At 41.1% G+C, this 24,708-nt stretch overlaps 1 protein-coding gene across 1 annotated transcript in view; it reads left to right on the forward strand.

Moving 5' to 3' along the window:
* Positions 1-24,627, forward strand: part of LOC122762807 (ankyrin repeat and sterile alpha motif domain-containing protein 1B-like) — a gene marked incomplete at its 5' end in the record, with an annotated part of 46,114 nt that extends 21,487 nt beyond the window's left edge. The window contains 5 exons of the mRNA XM_044017974.1: positions 1,944-2,042; positions 2,947-3,099; positions 19,529-19,636; positions 21,493-21,696; positions 24,448-24,627. Coding sequence (XP_043873909.1) covers positions 1,944-2,042; positions 2,947-3,099; positions 19,529-19,636; positions 21,493-21,696; positions 24,448-24,627 — 744 coding nt within the window. The remainder of the gene's footprint in view (positions 1-1,943; positions 2,043-2,946; positions 3,100-19,528; positions 19,637-21,492; positions 21,697-24,447) is intronic.
* Positions 24,628-24,708: the final 81 nt, after the last annotated feature.

Below are 24,708 nucleotides of genomic sequence, written 5' to 3' on the forward strand. Positions count from 1 at the left end.
AAGACATCATGGTCGCAAGTTCAACTCCACCCCTGGCAGGTTGTACTCAATTCCCTTGTAAGTCACTTTGGATAAAAGCGTCTGCTAAATGACATGTGATGTAATGTCGCACTGCGTCTAAAATCTCCGATACAACAGTCCACTCCGCTCCAGCACTTCTGTCCAGCGGTGCCTGTTGTGATCACATGAACCCTGTATGACCATCGTGGTTTTCAGTCCATCTGAATTGAATTAGCTTGTCAAACACTGTTCAGTGAGTGAGTTCTTCTGCCCTTTTTGTCCAAGATAACTTTCACTTTCCATATGTGGCAGTTACTCCTGAGAAGCTGACGTCACAGACGTGTGATGACGAGACAAGTCGAGACGGAATATCATGGGACACATGTACAGATATACATGGAGTCTGATTGACTGACTGTCTAGAGCTAGACTACATCTCTGAGTGCTACCTGATGCTGAAACATGTTTTGTCAAAATGTCATAAGAAAAAAGAGGAAAATATGTATTCTGTGGATGATGGGGGCGGGACTAGATAAGCTTTCCCTTTCGGTTATGTGTATTGTGTGAACTACACTAAGATGATGTCACTGACATGACCGAAATAAACATAGAAATAAATAAATGACGTCACAGACGTGCGATGCGCTGGTGAATCTTGTTCATGATTGGACGGTCGTCCCGCGGACCTTTTCAAACCAGAAGATTCCAGATCCATTTAGTCTGTGGTTAAAACGTAGCGTATGGCTTATAAATGAACTTCCTTCCACTGTAATGAGATGGTGATTTTCAGCTGTAGTGCGTGTAACACAGTGTTACAGTGTTGTGATTCATCTTTAACCCATCAGGTATGTCGTTCACACAGTATGCTCTCATCTGTTAGTATTCATCCAAGCACATGATTCAGCAATCCATTCACTTCCTTTACACTTTCACCTTTTTAACACTTTCACCTTCTTTACTCAGCGTTACCGTTTGTCCTGGTGAGAATTTTCCCAGCTTTGCTTTTATTGACAGTTAGAGACAGTTGTACACATTCAGACCTTGGGAATGCAAACTAATGAGTATCAGTGTCTGTGTTCTCAGAGAATTCAAGAACGGAAACTATGGGTTACAAACCATCACCTTTGTGCATGGAGGATAATTCAGCTGCTTGTTTCTGAGGTTGTTCACGGCTATTAAAATGTCCTTTTGAGTAAATGAGTTTGTTTTTGTCTTCTCCCAAAGAGTCCATGCTGCAGTGAGCGTACAACACTGTAAGTACCTGAAGCTTGCAGTGCAGCTTCTACTGTCTTATTAATGGAAAATGCAGGCAGACGAAAACAGACTGAAATGATAGGAATTCTTGCAGATTCGTGTGCACAGAAACGCAATGATTGCAGCAGATCTGCTGCTGAAAATGTCTCAGTAAGTAAAGACATTTCCTGGTGAATGGTCTTTATTTTGCAGCGGTGAACGTTAAATGACAGCTACCATATCTCCCATCTCAAATGAAAATGTCACCGCTGCAGAGCAAAATGTCCTTTTCGAGGGCACGGCCATCCCCTAGAGTCGTCCACTGGACAGAAGTGAAATAGAGGCAGGAAATAGCAGATAAGTGGTATCTAGGTGCGTTCTTTCTCCTCATCATTTGGATGTTTATCGCCGTTATTAGTTTGAAAGGAAGGAGATTGAGTGCTGACAAGTCCTTGTGTGTGGTTCCACTGTCCGTGGACAGTAGTATAACAGTAGTTATTCACCATTATTTTTGCGGTTACCTGCTTTTACCGCTTTACCTATTTCTAATGGTATGTGTGGCGGTGTTGGCCTTTCTGTTTGCAGTCTAATATGACAGGTCTCTTCATTAAAGGTGAAAATCTGTATGATCCCCTTACCGCAGACTGTGATACAAGTTGTACGATCTGAAGTCAACCTTTAACCTCATGTGCTGTTCTGTTGCTCTGCAGGGCAGTAACGTGGTGGAGGACCAGGACCTGCTGGAGATTGGGATCCTCAACTCGGCCCACAGACAAAGGCTCCTGCAGGCCATACGGCTGCTGCCCAGGGTCAGTACTGCAGAAGCCAGCTTATCCTTTGGTGTAGTGCAACTAACTAACTAACTAACCCACTAACTAACTAACTAACTAACTGGAGATGCAGTTAAAGATGAGTCTGCTCAGGAGTAGGAGGAGTCAACACAGATCACATGACATAGTTTGTTTTCGTCTTTTTATTTTTGAGCTCCAATTAGAATAAACTGTTTTAATCTGTGAGAAGACTTAAAGAAAAGCTTGTGATTCAGTTCAACTGACGTGAATTTAAGCTTTTACTCAAAATACAATTAAAATATACACAATTTACTGTTATTGATGACAGTAATATTATTTATATTCCTATATTTCTTTATCATCTTATGTAATGCTCATGTCATCATGTCTATTGTTAAGGATAATAGTGAAAGTCGTAAATCAGTTTATTTTGAATGTTAGGAGGTCAAATGTCTTTTTTGAGTATTTGTGCGACTTTAAATAAAATAGCAAATAAGTAAAACAAAATAAGAGCAGAATAAAGGAGAGCAAAGGGACACACACACACACACACACAGTCAGCACCTTCCTCCTCCTCTCAATCCTGCTGAAAGTTTGATTTTAAACTCTGTGAAGAAAAGAAATAACCATTTGACTCCTGATATGAAGTGAGGGCGTCTCAGAGATCACTCCTCCTCCTTCTCCTGTAGAAGTCCGACTCATGTTTGCTCTGTGGAGAAAGTCACTCAGTATTATTAAGTTATAAAAAGGGTAGAAAGGACAATGCAACCAAGTATAACATGAGTGGAATTAAAACAGCTGCAGGTTCTTCAGGTCGCTGCTGGCTTATGTAACTAACACTGCGTCACATGAGCAGAAAACACAATCACTCATGATGACACTGACCCAGGAAATGAAGAATAAATGTGTCTCTGTACCAAAGGTGCGGCCCATCGGTTACGACGGTAACAACCCCACGTCAGTGGCAGAGTGGCTGGAGTCTCTGGAGCTCGGCGACTACACCAAATCTTTCCTCATCAACGGTTACACCTCCATGGAGCTCGTCAAGAAGATCTGGGAGATCGAGCTCATCAACGTGAGTCTCTTATTTCTGTGTCTTTCTTTCACTGACGACCGGTGAAGCACGACGATGCAGCCGTTCATCGTCAGCGATGTCCACAAACGTCCGTGGTTCTGACAAATTGAATTGTCAGTATTTGTCGGCTGTGTTGGGTGATTGTGTTTTTTTACTCACTTTATATCTACGCTATCTCTGCTGAGAGTGGAGATTTGTTAATAGTTATGATCATATTATTATTTGTTATACTATACTTTAATGGATGGGGCCACACGGTGGTGTAGTGGTTAGCACTCTCGCCTTGCAGCGAGAAGACCCGGGTTCGAGCCCCGGTTGGAACAAGGGCCTTTCTGCATGGAGTTTGCATGTTCTCCCCGTGTGTGCGTGGGTTCTCTCCGGGTTCTCCGGCTTCCTCCCGCAGTCCAAAAACATGCAATGTGGGGATTAGGTAAATTGGACACTCTAAATTGACCGTAGGAGTGAGTGTGAGAGTGAATGGTTGTTTGTCTCTATCTGTGTGTGTGTGGCCCTGCGATGGACCGGCGAACTGTCCAGGGTGTGCCCCGCCTATCGCCCGATGTAGCACCCCCCGCGACCCTCTGGTGGAGGATAAAGCGGTTAGATGATGACTGACTTTAATGGATGCAGAAAACACAGTGGTGAAAGTTAAAGCCTGAGTCTGAAGCGACATGTTACTACTGTAGTGAACCCACATACGCTGTGCTGTTGCCAGAAATGCTTACAGAACACAATGTGTATTAATCCGTGGCTGAAAATAGTCTGCGACAAATGCTCTACATTCACTGCAGTAACATTTGTCAGTGCTCACAGTGAAAGTGACGATTTGTGACCTGGTTTTAAGATTTCTTCAGCAAACACAAAATAGACTGGGATTGTTCCACATGAGGTGACACAGAAAAGTCTCATAGATCCGTTCTCCTTCAACTCACATACACACAAACATGTCTATCGTTTCCATTAAGAACAGTTTATGACAAAGTGCTGTTCAAATCTGGATGCTATTATGTTCAGGTGTTTAAGATGCATTACAGTAAATAGCATCATAAATTAGCAGAACATAAATAAATGACATTTATATTCCTAATGCAGGGACAAATAACTCATATATAACTTCATATTTATGACCGCTTGTGAATGGGTTAGGGTTAGGGTTACTCCTCCATGATTGTGTATGTGATAAAGGACAGTAGAGTCACAGCTGAGGCTTTGTGCAGCAGCTGGTTGTCACACACACACACACACACATCCAAGCCCATGCTGAAGTGGATGTGAAAGTTACCCATGAGGCACTTGGTCTCATTACTGTGCTGAGTAAACAGATTTGCATCTTCCATTGTCTTGATCTTTGTCTGTTTTCCTTGTTGTTGTTGTAGCTGCTTTTCTTCTTGTTGCACGTGTTAATAATAACAGCTGTTTTTCCATCTGTAAATATCAGCTGTGATGGATAACAAGCTTTGACATTTGAACTGCAGCCTGACCTCATTGCAGCGACGCAGCGCTTTGATGCTGAGAGTATAAATCACGCTGGGATGTAGAGGACACCTAACATACTCATTTCAGTGTGTGTGTGTGTGTGTGTGTGTGTGAGAGATATGGATGGAAATTGAGCAAAGAAGGGTTGTTCTTCTCTTCACTGGAGAAGAGTGATGAATTGATGAGTGATCAGCTGGAGGAGGTGGAGAGGGAGTTATATAAGCATGTGGGATGCAAGATGTTTGAGTGTGCTGGGGAAACCACCCACATGCTGTGCTTGTGTGTGTGTGTGTGTGTGTGTGTGTGTGTGGATGCATATGTGCGACAGAGAGAGTGTGAATGCATGTGTCTGTGTTTACGTATTTAAAATCATCTTAAATGCACATCAAGCTATTAATCTTCTGCTTCATCATCAGATAAAAATAAGACACCGCCCCTCATGTTTTATCAAATGCATTTGTGCTTATGTTTGATGTAATGCACACTGAAGCCACAAGAGGCTGCACAAGCACAACTACTGAAAGTGTTCATCCAAATCTAACCACATATATACAGTACATATATATATTATATGATATACACTAACAGTATCAGTATTTGGCTACAATAGCAACAATGAATGAAGCAGTTAAGAAGTGGAAGAGGATTTGGATGTAAGACGTCATGTAGTTGTTGAGTTTTAAAAACAAGCTCTAACAAGTTATTTACACTTAGGATTGAAAATGGAGGACGACCTACACTTGAATCACATTTGAATTATTTCATAACCTGACTGTGTATGAACACGATACAATCTTTAGATTATTTAGATGATGTGTTTGAATGCTCACTGTTACTGTTACACAACAAAAGTTCAGTCTGTCTGTGTGTGTGTGTGTGTGTGTGTGTGTGTGTGTGAGAGGGCGGCACTTCCTGTCGATAACGCCGCCAAACTCTGCACAGCTCACACTGGTTTTGTGAGTAAGTGTTTGCCTGTCGAGCTGAGAGTTGGACAGTTATATAATAGACATTACATTTATAGATAGATGTGAAAAGATGAGTTAAGTTATACGAGAGGTTTCTTGTTCTGTTAAAAGGGAGTTTTTTTCTCTCCACTGCCCCCTAGTGTTTGTTCATTGTGCGAATGGTGTGTTTCTCTGCTCTCCTTGATGTTGTCTATGTACAGACCTGAGATCATGGATGTAATGATTTGGCGTCATACAAGTAGAATTGAATAGAATGATAAGTTATCAGTTTATAAATAAACATTGTGTGAACTGAGCTTCATGATACAAATGTAACAACATCAGTCATGGATGGTGACGTGGTCTCTGGGCGATGGAGAGGTCACTGCTGCACCCGAGAAACCAGTGACATTCAAATTCTACTGTGTCGTGAAAATAGGCTCCGTCCACTCACGTAATGACCAGATAATCGCTACGGGCAACAGATGCTGTGGTGTCTACAGTGACAGGGGAGGGAGTGTCAACCATTGGTGGAGTACTTTAAAATAGAAGTGTGTGTGTGTGTGTGTGTGTGTGTGTTTGATGGAGCACATAGGTACAGCCCTGTTACTGTGGGAGTAACATCCTCAGAACACCTTTTAATCCTTGCTGTCCTCACTCACTCACTCACTTAGATGAAGGTTTAACTAGTTATAGTGGATCATTATTGGTGTGTTTTAGGGATAATTGAGTCCTGAGGAGGAAAAAAATCACAAAGAAATTTCTCAGTTTAACTCTTATATTAACGGATGAGTCTCGCTTCTACTTTTAATGATGTCGTCATTTTTTGTAGGTGTGTATAAAATGGAATCATCTGTCTGTTTACCCTGAACATATTTTCATGGCTTAACAGCAAATTTACTTTGAAGAGTATAAGAGAAAAAGTGTGATTTTAAAAGTCTGTATTATTCGTCTGTGACTTGAGGAATTTAACACCAATTATTGTGTTTAAATATGTACAGTCGTTCAGTTGATTGTCAAAAATCTAGATTAAAAATCTGAATCAAAGAACAAAACACATTATTGGTGAAATAATCTGATTATTAAAGTGATGAGTCTTTGATGGAATGGGATTACTGTCTATATGTAACTAGTAGTCCATTTAAATCCCCAAGACCTGCACTTATTAAATCTAAATGAGATTGTTTTAAATTATTGAACAAATATGAATTATTTAAATGGCTTCATAATTAAAACTGGTCAAGTGTGCACATTGTGCATAATTGGATTTCTTACACAGTTAAGATTTCACTATGAACTTTAATCCCGCCTAAACTGCAGATTATTTCAACAATAATTGTCGTGGAGTAAAATAACATTTTTCTTCTTTATAACTTTTATTTATTGTATTTTATTCAATTGGCATAAAACAGAATTAGCTAATTACTTGAATTAGAATTATTTTCAGGACTTATTTTAAAGAAACGCTCTGTGCTAGAATGATTATTTTATTGTATTGACAGAGATTTGAAGTGTGCTGTGTGTTGTTGTTTAGTTAATTGACAGCACAAAGATCACAAATGACTCCAGAAAAATGACACATTTGGTGATTATAGCATCCATTTTTGTGCATAATGCTTTTATTGCGTCGTGTCAGATGATTGTAAATGGAGCGCTGTGTGATCGAGCAGCAGTTGTTGAGCATCTTTGTCGTTGTTTAAGATGCTTTGCAGGCTTTTCATTTTCTCCTGGTTTATGGAGGTAATAATGAACTCAGACAGCTGCTTTTAATCTCCCAGGTCCCCAGATTAAATCTATCATCTGTCTCACAAATCATTTACATTTTCTCATCTTCATCACAGAGAGCTGTGAGGAATTTGATTTCTTCTGTTTCTTCAGAATTAGACACAGGATCTTTTGTTTAAAATGTACTTTTCTTTACTGTAGAAACAACAGATACCTGGATTTGCATAATATACATTTTCCTGCAGTGTGCTGTCCTGTAAACGTCCACATGGTGGAGCTGTTGCCTCTCACTTCAGCTGGACCACCAATGTGAGAGTGGCGAAAAAGGGAAGTTGCAAAGCAACTGCATCAAGGCTTCAAATTGATCTGGTTTGGAGTGAGTGAGTGAGTCCTCAGAGAACCCAGAGCTCAGCCATTAGACATGGATTTTATTTTGGAAAGTCACATTCACGACAATGGAGTGCAGATCGTTTCTGGCCCTCAAGGAACATTTGCCTTAACATATGAGAATACTGTGGTCTCCAGGTCTTCACATATGAGAGTACAGTGGTCTACAGGTCTTCACATGTGAGACTACAGTGGTCTCCAGGTCTTCACATATGAGAATACTGTGGTCTACAGGTCTTCACATATGAGAGTACAGTGGTCTACAGGCCTTCACATGTGAGACTACTGTAGTCTACAGGTCTTCACATATGAGACTACAGTGGTCTACAGGTCTTCACATATGAGAATACTGTGGTCTACAGGTCTTCACATATGAGAGTACAGTGGTCTACAGGTCTTCACATATGAGACTACAGTGGTCTACAGGCCTTCACATATGAGAATACTGTGGTCTACAGGTCTTCACATATGAGAATACAGTGGTCTACAGGTCTTCACATATGAGAATACTGTGGTCTACAGGTCTTCACATATGAGAGTAGAGTGGTCTACAGGTCTTCTTCACATACTAGAAAGAATGAAATTGTCAACAAGCATCATCATCATCATGTTGTCCGTCAGCTGATGATCGTGATTAAATGGACAAATGGTTTTAGTAACACGGCATCACAAGATGGTGGCGCCCTTTCCTGTTTCCATTAAAACAACTCATTCATTATGGAGTTAGATTTGTGTCGATATTTTCAAACAACACAAACAAAGTAAAAATATGGATTTAACCTTTTTGTTTGCGATGATGGGAATTGTGTTTGCTGCGATTCTTTTGCGTTTGCGCTCCCTCACTTTGTTATTCTGAAAATGGGCGGGGCTTACTAAGCTACCTACTGCACCAAAAACCTCGGTCAGAGTCAGAGCAAACAAAATTCCCATCATTGCAAACAAAAAGTGTGTTTTCACGCAAATAAAATACAATATTTTTGAATGATTAAATTGATATTTGTCTTTTTTGATTGTGTGGTTCATTTTTGTTTGAGTTGTTCCAAAATATTGACACAAATCTAATTCCATAATTGTGTGCCTACAGAAACCAAAACAGCGTCTTGGTTTTAATTTTTATAAATATAAATAAACATTTTGATTTCAAAATTATACACACATACAGTTTTTGATTTAATCTTTATTTTATTAGGAAGTCACATTGAGATTTAAATGTATTGTACAAGTGAGATCTTGTTTTATTTCATTAAAGCCATAGTCAGTTGTGTAATAGTTCAGGTTAAATATCCGCTATGGTTCACTATGTCATCATATCCTATAGGGGTGTGTGTGTGTGTGTGTGTGTGTGTGTGTGTGTGTGGATTGCATGTCATTTCAGGAAGCACATACACACACAAGCAGCTGTTCTTTTTCTGACCTTTACACTAACCAGTTTAACCAGTTTACTCTAAACCCGTCACCTAAATCCAAATCTTAAACCTAACCTTAACCAGTACCTCGTTCTGGTTTTGGTCTCCATGAGGACTACTGGTCCTGAAAGGTCAGGATTTATGCCAGAGTAGACCCCGAAGTGGTAACAAATACAAGGACACGCACACACTGACAGAATTGGGAATATGTGTGTCTGTGTGTGTTTGTGTGTGTGTGCGTGCACGGGCACGTGCATATGAGCGTAACAGTCAAAAATAAATTGAGGACAGTCATGAGAGTTCAGTCTTTCTTCTACGCGTGGACTCAGTTGCCATGGCGGCTAGTAGTTACCATAGAGACAAGAGATATGTGTGTGTACTGGATTGCCTTTTCCTGACACTATTCCAAATATTCTGTGTGTGTGTGTGTGTGTGTGTGTGTGTGTGTGTGTGTGTGTGGTATCACCTTCTTTGTCACGTTTCCAAATGGACAGATTTTCCCACATCCCAACAGCAGATGGTTCCTGCAGGATTAAATCCTATACATACCATAATACCTGCACACACACTTAACATGCATCCACACTGAGTTCACCTATTATTAACATATTCATGAGTTTTCACACCACAAAGACGTGTATGTGTACGCTTCGTGCTGCATGTTTCTTTCATGCAGTGTTCACGTACAGCGCGTGTGTGTGTGTGTGTGTGTGTGTGTGTGTGTGTGTGTGTGTGTGTGTGTGTGTGTGTGTGTGATTTGCCTCAGGACTGCAGTGTACTTCACTGTCTCTCTCATGCAGCCTTATATGGAGCCTGCACTTCCGGTTGTAGAGCTCTCACCGTGCAGGAGATAAAGAGTGGGAGGTGTCGGGAGAGAATGTGTGTGACCCCTCCCCCTCCGACCCCCCTCCCTCCACCACCTGAGCCTGTGGCTAAAGTGTAAGTGCATGTTTAACACTCGGACAGGCGGCAGCGTCACTTACGTGAACCCTCCTGAGGCGTTTGTACAGAGACGTGTAAACACGTGTGAATCACACTGAAGGTACGTCCTACTCAGCTGACGTCAAAGTACTGCACGTATTTCTTCATATATGTATATATACACTTTGTACTTGATGTCTGAATATTTCATAGAACATGAATGAGTCTATAAATAGTCTCAGTATTTAAATGACCGCCACTCTCGGTACAGGAAGTTGTTTTTGCCTCGTTAAACAAATGAGACGTGTGTGAACTGACGTGTTTGGATCAACACACACACACACACACACACACACACACACACACACACACACACACTTATTTGATTTATTTGAGATCAAAATGATGTCGACGTAAGCGGGTTTCAAAAATCCACCTTCAGATCAGAAGAGTTAAATGTACAGTAAGTCATTTCTGAAGTGGGGAAGCAGTGTGGCATCATGGGAATTGTTCTCCTGTGCATCTGTGAGTGTAAATCTCTCACGTGATCCATGAGCGGCAAATACACGCAAAAATACAAACAATGACACTCGCGTCATTAAAAGATCAAACTGAATCAATAGAAATACAGATTTTAATTTCTTTATTTAGATGCATAAATGTAACAGATTATAAAACTACATGTGTGAATGTTATAGTTCTTTAAAAAGGTTGTTAAATAAGTTAAATAACCCTAATCGTCCTCAGTGACCACTGAGACTACCCAACATATTCCCTTAGTTTTTAAAGTATTCATTGAAGTGGATTTGTAAACTGAATGTAAATGGATGGTATATTTATACAAGAGCAGACTGTGGCATCTCATAAAGACACAAATAGTCAGAGCGACGTGAAGCTTTGTGGGTTTGGATTTCATTGATGTGAAAATCTCATGCACATGCTTAATATAAACACTCACAGGCTCCAGCGTTGGTCCTCGTTGTCTTCCACATTCTTAAAGGAAGTTTTCTTTCTTACTGGTTAAAGCTGTGGATAAATGTTGTGCACGCTGACGCCTAAAGGAACATTTCTAAAGACTCATTGCAATCACATTGGGAGTGGGAATTTCTCTGCTGCGAGCCATTTTCCACCAGATGTCGGAACTTGTCTGTGTCTGAAACCAACAAGGAAACGACATGAACTCATCATGAAGTCATCTCTCTCTCTGCTGAACCTTGAAGCATGTGTGCGTGTGTGTGTGTGTACACACTGTTAATATACGCTCATGTTTTATACACTTTCCCATCATAGTGATGATTGTGCTGCTTGATGAACTCGTCTAAACTCGTGCAACACACAGACACACATTTGTGAGCACAAGCTGCTCTGTATGAGCCCAGTGTCTCCATAGTGACGAGATGGAGAAGAGGAGGAGGAGGAGGAGGAGGAGGAGGAGGAGGGGAAAATGTAAACTGGGTAAAGAGAGAGAGAGAGAGAGAGAGAGAGAGAGCAAGCGCTCAAGCAGAGACGTGCAGGAGATGTAGTCTGACTGCTGCAAGCTAGAGAAAGAGAGAAAGAGGAGGAGTTGGTGAGCGGAGGAAATCTGCAGAGAGCGAGAGAGAGAGAGAGAGAGAGTGTGAGAGGAAAAGGACGACAAAAGGAGAGATAAACACAAAGGGACAAAGACATAAAGACTTGTTTTGGACAGCGCCAAAGCGGAGAGGAAACCCGAGCACAAGACCACCTCTCTGGGTTTCTTTTGGACAAAGTCCCGTCTTGGGTGTGGAGGTAAGCTACTGTGAGACAGGATGGAGACGGAGAGAGAAGAGATGTGATGCTGAGCCGTGAGCCTTTTGTTCTTCACTTGCTTCTCGTGCTCGTCCTCTGCAGAGCTGAGGTGCTTTTAAATAAACTCAGTCAACACTGCTACAAGATGAATGTTTTTGGTACATTTAGTGTGTAGGAGTGTGTTCTTCAGGGACATGAGAGGATGAGCGCAGCGCTGAAGCATCGTCTGTGTTTTTCCGTTGTTTCTGTGTCTGTGTTTCTGAAAATGAAGTTACTTTTCTGAGTTGCATAATAAGCGGCGGCGATGCTGACGTGTGTGCACATGTGTGCTCTCTTTGGTTTGTTTGAGCTCGTAACAGGACTTTGTAAAAGGCGAATTCCAAGTCTTCAAGCAAATATTGAAGAAAAAAAATCAATGTTATCACTACAGTTAAATCCACTGAAATCCATTTGCTGCCCTAATTTATGTCAAATTCTCATTTGCATGCAGTAGCGTACGCTGGGTCGATGCAAGAGAAGTGAAATCTGGGACAAGAGAAAAAGCAGTGCCTACGAAGAGGGAAGTCGAGGTTTAAAATGCTTCATCTTCATTTAACACAGTGATTTAAGTTTACAGTGATAGAAGTAACGGCTTCTTAGAGTCCTCTCAGCTGCTTCAGCTGAAAAGTTCCCATTTCCCAGCCTGTGTAAACCTGTTTAGGGAAAATGATAACTGTGATTGTGCAAGACTGATTGTGCAAGACAGGAGGAAAAAAATGGTGGGACAGAACGAGACAGGTCTCAGCAGGACTGAGGACAGAGCAACACAAAGACTGGAGCTGGAGCGTTAACTTCCCGCGCCGCGTCGATCAGTCATGACACGGCCTAACGCTAAGCCTCCTGCCAGTCGTTGAGATAGATGGACTCTTAGTGACAAAACCACCGACACATTCATTCTGCCGTCGCTCCTCTCTTTTATCGCTCCTCTCTTTTATCAACATGCATTCACAAGTGTTGACATATTATTATTTTAGTCTTTTTCTGTCCTCGTCGTTGCTGTTGACGTGAATGTAAGACAAACGTATTAGTGATGTTGGATAACCTTGAAGCAGAGAGGACACGGCACATCTTAACTACAGTGAGCTAACCCATAATGTTTGACCTATGCAGAAAAACCTGATCAAACAAAGACTGACTCTCAAACACACATTAGTCCATTGATCTCTGCAATAAGGAATGAATGACAACGCGGTTTAACACAATTTCAAACTCCTGATTTTTGGCCCTGAGTCAAAGACAATTCAGTAAATCTCATACTTAAGCTTCATCTGTGGTTGTTTGAAGTCTTATTGTAATGTTTTCACTTTGCATGAACGTGTCAGCAGCAGCAGCAGCAGCAGCAGCAGCGTGATGTCCACATATGGTTGATTACAAGCTTCTAATGAACCTGCTTGTGTGTGTACCTGTGTTATGTCACAGATCTCACACAGACATTTCTGATGCAGTCTTACTTACTTTCATATGTAGACTTGTTTCTGTGTCATATAGAAACGTAGAAATCTCCTTCCCCAAAACAGCAGAGAGTATTTGTACAATTACAAATACACACATATACACACAGCTTGGTGCCTGAGGAGAGATGTGCTGTTGTGCACAGTAAAGATTATTTATTAAGAAAACATCATGAACCATTTCCTCTCTTATCTCATTGGTAAATTCAATTCGTGAGCTGCACACACACACACACACACACACACAATGTGCTTGCAGTCATAGTTACGGTTCTCTTGCTATTAATGGAGATATATGTGTGTGTCTATGTGGGCGGGCTTATTAACAGGCCCCTCCCATTGGCTGCCTGCTTTTCTCAGTGTGTGTGACATCATCCCATTGGTCCATCATTTTTAATGCATCACCCTCAGCTACAACTTCACTCTACTCTCTGGGTTGCCAAGCAACCCAGAGGTATCCGGTTTCATTCCAGTGTAGCCCACCCTCATTGTAATGTGGCGTGTGTGTGTGTGTGTGTGTGTGTGTGTGTGTATTTAAGTTGAGGTTCTCATCAGGGACACAAACGCAGCTGTGATGAATATGGTTAGCATAATGGGCTAATGCTGTTATTTCCAGAGTGAGGACCTTTTTACTCAGGAAATATTAAATAACACATGCATTAAATCAATAGTATTTATTTATAGTAGTAATAATAATAATAATAACAATAATAATAATAAATCTCATATGAACTGCAACATACATTTCAGCAAAAACGGAAACACTGATGAAACACAAATTTGCCCTTTGTCACAATTTTGGTTGCAAAAGTTTGTCCTTATGTCAACGACTGTCTTTGATGAACGAGGTGTGTGTGTGTGTGTGTGTGTGAGAAAGAGAGAGTAATCAATTAAGAGTGCAAGCAGATCACTACTGATCATGCCACACACACAAAGTGAGGGATGGAGTGATGAAAGGCAGCGGTCGTGGAGGAGGAGGATGTGGAAGGTGACTGCGGTGATTAAGTGTCAAGGGTTCTAAATGCATCAATATTCCGAGTGAAAAATGAACCAAGCGTAAACGTCCACACCTTTACAAGCACATGACTCATCTTGTATTAACCGCGTTGCATAACAATTCACATTTACTGTTGTCTTGTGGGCACATTCTCACGTTTATGTCATTATAATAATTATACTGCAATTATTGGGCAAAATTCTTTTTCATAGGGTTTTATGTTGTTAACTTAAATGTTCAAATTATGACTCACTGTCAATTCTGTATAATTTCTTTCTTCACCAGGGAGGAGTGTGAAAACCTTTCCTCCAGTGGTTGCTGCTGGGTTAGGGTTAGGCAGCATCAATTTTGAGATTAAAGTCCGAATTCTGACTTTTTCTGTAATATTATTTCTTTTTTTCTTGTGGCTCTAACACTCTTCCGTACTCAGCTAATAGTCAAACATGTACAAATATAAAAGCTGCAAAGCCTAAATATGTCATAAACAACTGTTGTTGTTTTTTTTGATGCAGATTCAACAAACAAGATATAAAGTCTTTTTCTTCCTTTGATTTCCACTGTAGCTCTTGGTTTAATGCCAAACGACTGTTGGCTCATATACTCGATATCAATCCGTGAATGTTTCAAACTAGTCATTACACCTTTTTCTTTTAGTTTGTGCCAATAGACAAACACATCTCGAGGAATTGAGTCTAAAAATAGAGTAAGAGCATAAAGTGTGAAAGCTACAGCTCTGATATGAGGTTGATTAATTACGTCTAACGCCAGTTACACACACAGCACATTGATTTGACCCCGCCCCCATCCCGCCTTATTGTCTTCATAACAAATAAAAGCTCAAAAGAGGCACAAAGAAGTGAGTGCGTACAATGTTGCCTGAACAGACCGTCTTTGTGATTTACTGTCCAGTTCATTTGATTTGAATATGCAACAAGAGAGAGACAGGACGATTAAACTGGAGCTAACGGCGAGAAAGACGTAAATGAGGAGGACGAGGAGGAAGAGGACGAGGAGGAAGAGGACGATGGCTGCGGTGGATCCATCAGTGACAAAGTAAAAGACAACAAACTGGCTGGTAGCTGCACATATGTCCTACTCACTGGGATTTACATGACGTTATTAAAAGGGAACCAAAAACCAAATGGTCCTTTACCTTGAATAGAACAACTGATCCCTTCATTTTGGCTAATTGTAAAAGATCACACGCTGATCATTTTTTAGATATTTGAATGCAGAAATAGGACTGCATATTTGTGATATTTATTTTTTAAGTTATTCAGTACAAACCCAGCAGTATGTCGAGTATTATCAAAGTCGAAATGACCTCACGATTTTTTCAAACTACAGAAGTCGCATTGACATCAATGTTTGTCAATGGAAGTACACTCAGCTGTGTACGTGCTGTATACGTGCTGCTCGTTCAAGCTACCTGACGCCAGTGATTCTTGAATCTGGAAAAATCTATTCAGTGTTCTTCCGAGTGGTGCTGGGGACAGAGGGGGAGGGGGACAGCGGGGGAGGGGGACAGAGGAGGGAGGCAGGTTGAACCCCAGTTGCACACCATTAGAAAATGGCGCCTGAGGGGCTGAGGCCGTCTGATGCTATCACAGATGTCTCACCCTCACAGTTTGCAGGGGGAAAGTGATCGGTCATATTGACATGGGCATGCAGAACAAGGTACACACAAGGTGCACCAGAAAAAGCTCTTCCAACCACAGAGCTTCATCACAAACACACTCACATTATTTATTCTCCTCTTAGCCTCTCCTGCTATCATCTGGCTGTAGGACAAAGCAGGCAGGAGAGGAGAGACGTGCAAGAGCAGATGATGAGCAGACATTTGAGGTCAAGGGAATATGGGCCGATGAATGGTGAATAGGACGGTATGAGGTTGACGAAAGGGACATTTACGCCAGTCGGTGTTAATTAGACAGAAGTAAAGACAAAAATGAAAGTGTTTTCAGTCCCCTCTCCATGTCCATCATTAAAAGTTTGTGCTAACTTGAGCATGTTGTTTCCCTCACTGGGTTTTCTGCTTCAGTGACTCGACCAGCTTCCAACCTTCCCTCCAGTGGGAAACAAGGACACAAAGGTGCTTTGTGTCCAGTGTCCCCAAAAAGCGAGGTCGCTGTTAATGTCCTCAATCACTGACATTCTCCATTCAACCCTTATCACTGCAAACTATGTCATTATGTATTTATTGTTGTAATTCAAGGTCATTTTCATTTTTGTGGTTTATGTAATTACATATTTATACACAATAATGACCGGACTGAACACTTTTCTAATCCTCCCTCTAATAAGTGAACTGTGAAAGAAATCCAGTCACAGTTTCAATGACTTCATCCAAAATTCAAGCACTTCAAGGACTTCAAGCACCCATATGAAACCTGCTGGGCACGTTCATGTAATTCCCTTGAAAGTGTTACAGCGAGATTTTTGCCAGCGTTCTTTTCTACTTCAAAAAAAGACAGAATTAAAAATAACTGGAAGGTGGAACATTGATCCCGACATGACAAAGAATGATATTGATTTTTGCAGTAAAGTGACAGCAGGGAGTTCAGAGAGGAGACGGCCGCGAGACAGCACAGCTCCGTTAACCGTATGTGTGGCGGCTAATCCGTTAATCAGGCCTGTTCAGTCTGGACTAACGGGACTGTTAACAGGATTAGAGGATTGATCGACACACACACAAGAACACAAAAGACACACAAACATAGCAGCTCATCCAAATACTGGAGGCAAACGGCGCTCCACATCCCATCATACTACAGCTCTGAAATCAGAGAAGTGAGTGATTTATGTTGCCGTGGTTAACAGCAACCTGAGAGGACAAATTTCATGTTTACAACTAAAAGAAACTAAGAACGACCTCCTTTCAGGTACGTGAAGGCGTAGCAGTTAGTCATATAAATCATAGAACATGAACTGTGTCCCTGGTTTTAAGCAGAAAGTCGTCATAAACCAAAATAAACGTGACCCTTACAGCTAAAGGTAAACAGTGGGGTGTGCATTTCATGGTCAGTCCTTGTAGGCTCAGGTGATCTACAACTGCTAATGGTCACTGTCTGTCTGCTGAGACTGACCGGACCAACCATGAATACAGTAGAAGAAAAGAAATCCACAGCAGCAGAACTCTGAAAATGCTGTTCATGTGACAAGAAACACTCATTTCAACTGTAATAATCCAGATATATGCTGCTGCTGCAGTGACAATGTGTGGCTCATCATCATTCATGATTCCCAGACTCTGATGTATGTACTGTATATATATATATACATTCATGTGCACGTTTAAAAGTACATACATTTTATATCTGGCGTTTTTTTTAAGATGAGTGAGTGTGGGTGGCTGACTACTGCTGCTCAGTGTTGCCATGGCGATGGTTGAACTTCAGGCTGAGGTTGACGCTTGTACTGTAGTTGAAGTAGATGCTGTTGCATAAGGCAAAGTGTAATACACGGATGCACATGCAGGTATGCTCTGTGTGTGTGTGAGTGTCATACTATCTGAATATTTCATAACCATGTGTGTTTGCTGCATAAAATTGAGGTCATTCACTATAATGTAGAGTCGTCACACACGTTTTCTTTTAAAAGTCAAAAAGAAATGAACAAATGGCAACTTCACTAAATGAAATGTGACACAATTCCTGAAGCCCAAAGTGAGACAAGAGCCAGCGGACATTTCTTTTGTTGAAAAGTGGTGAAAACAGTGCATCACTTTTGCCCTAAATCTCAAGCTCATGGATGATGCTGACATTTGTACATCATCTGTTAGTTAAGCCGAGAGTGTCCAGTGTCAGTGGAAAGACAGTGTTAGAGAGGCTTTAATATCATCAACACCATGTCCATAAAAACACCAGAGAGAGAGGACAGATGAGAGTATGAAGTGGTGGAGGGAGCACAGGGTGGCCATAATACGCCAATTAGTTTCACTAGCCGCTAGTCCCAGTTCTAGTCTGTTTCCTGTTGATCTGTCTAAATGTAACAATTAAAACACATTGTTTCCATGCAGAGGAAGAGGGAGTTTGACACAGTGATGGTACACCATTCAAAATGTCCTTTTTCCCCTCACGGACTGTGACTCACTGACAATTGTAAAACGTCCAAAGTAAAGTAAACACCAAACGGAAGAGCTTAGCATTTTTCAGCTTGTTGTATTAATTATGCAAATGCTAAGTTTATTTTTGTTCTGTTTAGGTTCGTCTTCACATAAATCCAAAGTATGTGCTTCCTGCACCTCTGCCCTTGTTGTTAGTCTATATTTTTGTTTCTCGAGCAGATGTAGGGCAGTAATTGGTGCAGCTGATGATGAACTCTGTGTGTGTGTGTGTGTGTGTGTGTGTGTGTGTGTGTCTCTGTGATTGTGCTGACTCCAAGCAAGACTGTTTGGAGAATCATTAGACTCGCAGCAAGGCCTCAGATTGGAGCTAATTACCACCTTTTGCCCTGAAGACGCACACAAATACACAAATACACAAATATTCTCTCACATTCCAAAAGACCCCGAGATATAAGCCCGTGAGGCCTGACAGCAGAATATTTTACTTAGGTATACATCGGCCAAAAATAACCACAAATAGGAACTGGGACTACAAACTCTGACACAGGGACTTTTGTTGCTGCTTCCTCAGGGTACAAACTTTGTCAGCTCATTCTGAACCGCAAGTGTCAGTAAGTGTATATTGAACTCACAAGCCACTGTAGCATCGTGTAATCTGTGGCTGTACGTACCATTGACCCACTACCAGCGCCTACTTGGGCTGCAGATTGGTTTTCACCAATCATTTTCGTTTGTTCAGAAAATGCCTCGTAATCTCGTTGTCTCTGTAGAAACCCCAGTAACTAACTGTGTTTTCTTCTGGACGCTGTCCAAAGTTGACCTGGAGTTTTGATTCTTTTCTATTTTCCATTAAGTTTTGACTCTGGCTCTGGTTAACACTCATTGTCTTCTCTGTTGAAAGGTATTGATTTTTTATTTTTTTATCCATTTGACTGAGAGAAAAGACCAAAGTACTAAATTACAGCGGGGGTTTTATTCCATGTGGAACCTTGTGTCTATGTTTACTGCATAAAGTCTTAAATGTACAACGACATACAGCTTAAACACAGGTGTCACACCGGTTATTTTTGTGTGTTTGCACAAATACACAATCTTTCTTGTTTTTGAATGAAACAATAAATAGCAGTAACATTTCCCAGTGTCCCGTTGGTAATGCATGTAGTTAGTTATGGTCAAGCAACTGTCCAAAACTTGAATTAACAAATGTTAAACAAATAGGAAATATCTTTTCTTGTTGTGTGTTTACCCAGGTATTGAAGATAAGTCTTATCGGACATAGAAAACGGATCTTGGCCTCGTTGGGGGACCGGCTACACGAAGACACTCCACAAAAACCACCGCGGGCCATCTCCCTCAGGGTGAGTGAGTCATGATGACATTCAGTGACTAAACCAACACAGATTGAAATTATTATGAATGAATCATTGATGGCTGCACATATCTCTGAGGAAAACACAGCCTCCCCACTGCTGCTGCTGCTGCCGCCGCTGCTGTTACTGCTGCTGTCACCACCCAAACATCGCAGACAGGCACAAAATGGCTGACCTTTTCCTGGTTACTAATCACATCGGTGCTATGCTCTAATGTTCCCCACAATAGGGTTTTGCTCTTAGTGCCAAGGGAGTCATGAGTGTCTGTCTGGATGATTCTGCTCATTTCTGTTCATCCCAAATCGTCCATTTGAAAATTAAAATGATGTACTTTGCTAAAAATGTTAATTAAATATTTGTGGTGTAGCTAATCGTTTACTAAAATAAAACACACAACCCCTTGAGTGATGTTATCCTGCAGTTTTGCCCATAATGATAGCGTTTTTGTTTTTGATCAGTCAGTTCGATTTTGATCAATTATTCTGGAAATCAAATGTTAAATGTCCACAAACAAATATATGGTCATTTTAACATATAAAACACAGAATAGCAGCATGTCTGCTTGATCAAGAGTCTCATAATTAACTGGAATAATTGATCGATTATTATTAGTACGGCTCAATACAGGCTCAATTCCAGTGTATGAGCAGTGTTGGGCTGTGTTACTCTATATCATAATAACATAATACAAAGAGAAGCAGAGAATGTTTGAATGAACACAATGAGGCTCAGGATGAGAATGAAATGATGTAATGCCAGAAAAACAAAGAAAGTCATGAGAGAGAAAACCAGTCACCTGAAAGTGATTTATCCAGAGAAATAAATGACCTTCTATTTTGCAACAACATTTCAACATCAAAACATGTGAGAGTCCGAATTCTCTTTCAACAGTCAAGTCTTTCTGTTAGCATGCCTTAAAGAGGCTCATATGTGAGATATGGAGGCGCACTTGAAAACATGAAGTCATAACATAAATGTTATGACTTCATGTTACCAATGACCAGTTACCTGGTCATTGGCACGTCAGCTCTCAGACCCGCAGCTCCCCCTCTGGAAAGGCAGATGCACCGCTAGCAATTAACAAAACACTGACTAATGTCGTCGTCACGACCCCTCGCCGTAATCCCTTAAGCATTTGATCCGGAGTCTGAGCCAGAGTCAGTGACACTGTGACAGTGAAAGATTGCTGCAGGACGCCTGGAGCTTGGATAACGTTGTGGTTACTGTGATGATAGCTTAGCCTGTAGCCGACGATCGCTAATGCCAAACGACAGAACAAGCACACAAAGACAGTTTTACGGTTTGTAAATATTGTTATATACATATATATTATATTGTAATATACGTTTTAGGTGAAGTTTGGTGCTGTGTCCATGAAGTTTGTCCTCCATGAAGTGTTTGCCGCACTGCTGCGATCCATTTCCGCGTTGTAGAGCTCAGGAAAACAATCAAACCCTGCGCTCTCAGCAGTGGCTGAACTTCTAGGGCTTCATAGACGAGTAATGACGTGAATACACACCCATTGTAATTGGCACTTCCGGGCTATGGCCTCTTTAACACTGAAGTGGTGAGGCTTTAGTTCTGTGCTTAAAGACTCACAAACCTGCCGAGAGCTTCTGCTCACAAGACAATGTCTTTGCCTCCTAACAAGAACAATAAGAACAATTTCAGATACTCGTACATGGCAACACTGGAGCTGAAAAATGTTATGTGACCATGTATTGTAGTGGGAATGCGACTGCCCTACTTACTGTACTTGCAGCAGTGACACAGCACAATGATGAACGAACCCTCCGTTGCTTTCCAACCTTTTCCAAATTATTTTACCCCTCATATTGTCCCAGGAGCCCGGCGGGAACCACACTCCTCCCCAGCTCAGCCCGTCGGTGGGCCAGGCAGCGTACACGGCGGGGGTCCCGGGCGGATCTCTAGACGTGCAGCATCTTATCATGCAGGCAGACGCTCGACGCAGACAGCGCAGCAACGACAACTACTTCGAGGACGTGCCGCGATCCAAGCTGGAACGACAGATGGCTCAAGTCAGCATGGTGAGGAAAGATGGAGGATGGAGGGATGAATGGAGGCTGGGATGGGGAGTGAGGGGTGGACTCAGGAGGAATATTATGAATGGTCACAGAGGCTGAATGAATAGTCTTGTAATAATTTATCATCAATTTACGCTTTCCTCAAAAACCTGATTGTAGAAATCATTAATGGGGGCATGTAGATTAGAGATGGGCATGACTATCTGATTATTTGTTTGATCACAAGAGTTGATTGGTTTTCTAATAACTACCTAATTCATGGTGCATCAATTACCACAAGCTGGCTGCAGCAGGAAGGTGAGATGACCAATGATGGAACCTCAGGAGTCAGTGATGAGTTAAGTTGAAAGATTTTATTGAAGATAGCTCAGATCCGAACTGAGACAATGTCTAACATCTGAACAGTAAGGCATCATCGCAGATTCTGCCGAGCAGCAGGCCAAGTCTGATACATATAGTTAGTAAGCCTTGTGACAGTGTATCGGGTCCAGATGCCTGGTGCCTTGGTATCTAGGGAGGGAACCTTGAAAGGCGCCAAGTTTGTGTCTTATCCTAAATGATGGCTGTTAATATCGCACACCAGGTCTGGTTTCAAGAATATGTGAGTAATTAAACTTAAAGTTGGCTGAAGATTCGAATTTTCTCTCACATTTACAAGGTTTCTTGAATGCATCTTAAAGCTGCTCCTCTAATGTCAACATGCTGTGGACACCACAGAAGAGATGAAATTCACCAGGGTTATTGAATACATCTCGTTAGCAGCTCATCACACTGTGATTCCTGCATTACTCCCCTCACTGGGGGTTGTTGTTTTTATATATTGGATATTTTCCCTCTGAACTAATCAGTCTGTCGTCAACGTTTTCTCCTTCCTCATAATAGCAGCGGTGAGGTTATTTCAGAGGAAGCACACGCTACAAATGTTTGACAGCTAATTTCTAGTGATTGTAGAATAGCATTGCAAGTATGATAATGTCTTTATTTTAGACTGTGCCTTCCTCAGGTTGACATGACATGATCCTTAAACACTACTGTACCCTGTAATTTTACGACGTGGAAGATAGCATAATATGCTAATTAGCTGTCAGGCAAATGTCATATTTCAAAATTATTAATGGAAAAATGTTAGTCATTTTTAATTCCGAACATATCTGAGATGTCAACCAAAATTGTTTTATGCTGTCTGTTTTTGTTTGAAACCTATCATTAATCTTCTGCAGCAGCCCGACCATCTGACACCAGCAGTTTACAGTTTACAGTTTGTAGTTTAATAGTTTAAAATTAGTTTACTACAAACACAGTTTAGTGTGACTGCAACTATTGTTTTGGCATCTTTACAAATGGAATGAGCAAATAAATGATCATCTCTGCTAGTAGCTCCCTAAAAAACGGGCATTTTGAATTTGATTTTCATCAAAGATGTAAAACTTAATCAAGAGATTTTTCCAAATAAGCAACTTTATTCTTATCCAAATGCAAAATTACAACTTTGCAAGCCACAATCAACAGCAGCACAAAGTCTGAAAAACGCACACACACAGACACACATGGACAGATGTGTGCACACATCTAAGGCGGCAGCTGTATTTTGATTCAGTATGATTAGGGTCTTTTTTGTGTCTTATCATTGTAGATTATCACACACTCTTGTGGTTTTCCTGATGAATATCTCAAGTGTGTGTCACACTGTATCTCCCTTGTCTCCACTGAGGTGGGACTGATGACTCAGCTCTGCCAGATGAGAAGCATAACTATTAGAGATCTTTATTAGTCTTTACTCTCTGTATCATTACCCTTATCTGACTGTCGAAACATTTCTAATGTTTCTCTTCTCTCAGTGGCCGTTGTCTAATGGTGGAACAACTAGTGAGGAACTAGGGAACTACAGTGGCCTACACATACCACACATACTAGATAGGATGGCATTTTTCCATGCGTATTAGGTTTTCATTTCAAAATGTGAAAGAAATGTGAAGATGATTTGTCTGGCTGCAGAAACACGCCTATGTAAAGCAAGGCCCTTGCCGTAAGGACACATAAAAGGCTTATTCTAAGGCAACGAAAAACAAATTATTTCAAGTGATTAAACTCTTATACAAACATACTTGTGGGCAGTATATTCAATTTCTGCCAATAATCCCCCTAAATGTTAAGCCGGTGGAGTTTAGCATAGTTTTGACTGATGTGCATTTGTTCCCATGTTCCCACTGTTTCTATCCCAAAGCTGTTATCCAACATCTCCACATCTGACCATAAAGTCTCACCTCCTCGCTCCCTCAGCAGCTTTTTGAAGGGGATTAAATACACAAGCAATCAGATATGGACTGACGCATAAACATGCAGTCTTTGGCACAGTATGTGTGTGTGTTTATACCTCTTCATGCAAAAATCACCTGGTTTCATCAAATTGGAATGTAACATAAGCTTGATTGCTATCCATAGATATTTGTAGTATTGTGATAGGATTTTGGTATTTCCTTTGTTTAAACGTCAAACCTCACTGGGTAAAAATGCACGAAACTCAGCTAAAATATTGGAACATTTAAAAGCTGAGAGCAATTCATTTGAATTTAATTTCCTCTGGGATGTTTTTTGAAGTGTGTTCGTGTTCAGTCAGAAAAGCTGTCACATCATGAACCAAAACTCAGGCCAACAAGTTATGTCCATGGAAGATACTTAGACTCAGGCCTTAAAGTCATTTAATCTCTTGTGATCTCGTTTGCATCTTAATGTTGAATTGGTTGTGTGTTTCAGGCAGGCGAGTGGTGTGAGCCAATCACGTTGCGGCCACCAAATGAGGCCTCATCCACACCGGTGCAGTACTGGCAACATCATCCCGAGAAGCTCATCTTCCAGTCCTGTGATTATGAAGCCTATGTGAGTATCTGTGTGTTTACACAATGTATGAAGGGTGGAAAAATGTATTACACTTAAACATGAGCAGATAGTTTGTCTCTGAAACACTTTTATTTTATCCAGCTAGCACTTGTTACATAAAGGGTTAGTTATATACAG

This window comes from Solea senegalensis, unplaced genomic scaffold (genome assembly GCF_019176455.1).
Source record: "Solea senegalensis isolate Sse05_10M unplaced genomic scaffold, IFAPA_SoseM_1 scf7180000016098, whole genome shotgun sequence".
NCBI classification, from domain to species: Eukaryota; Metazoa; Chordata; class Actinopteri; order Pleuronectiformes; family Soleidae; genus Solea; species Solea senegalensis.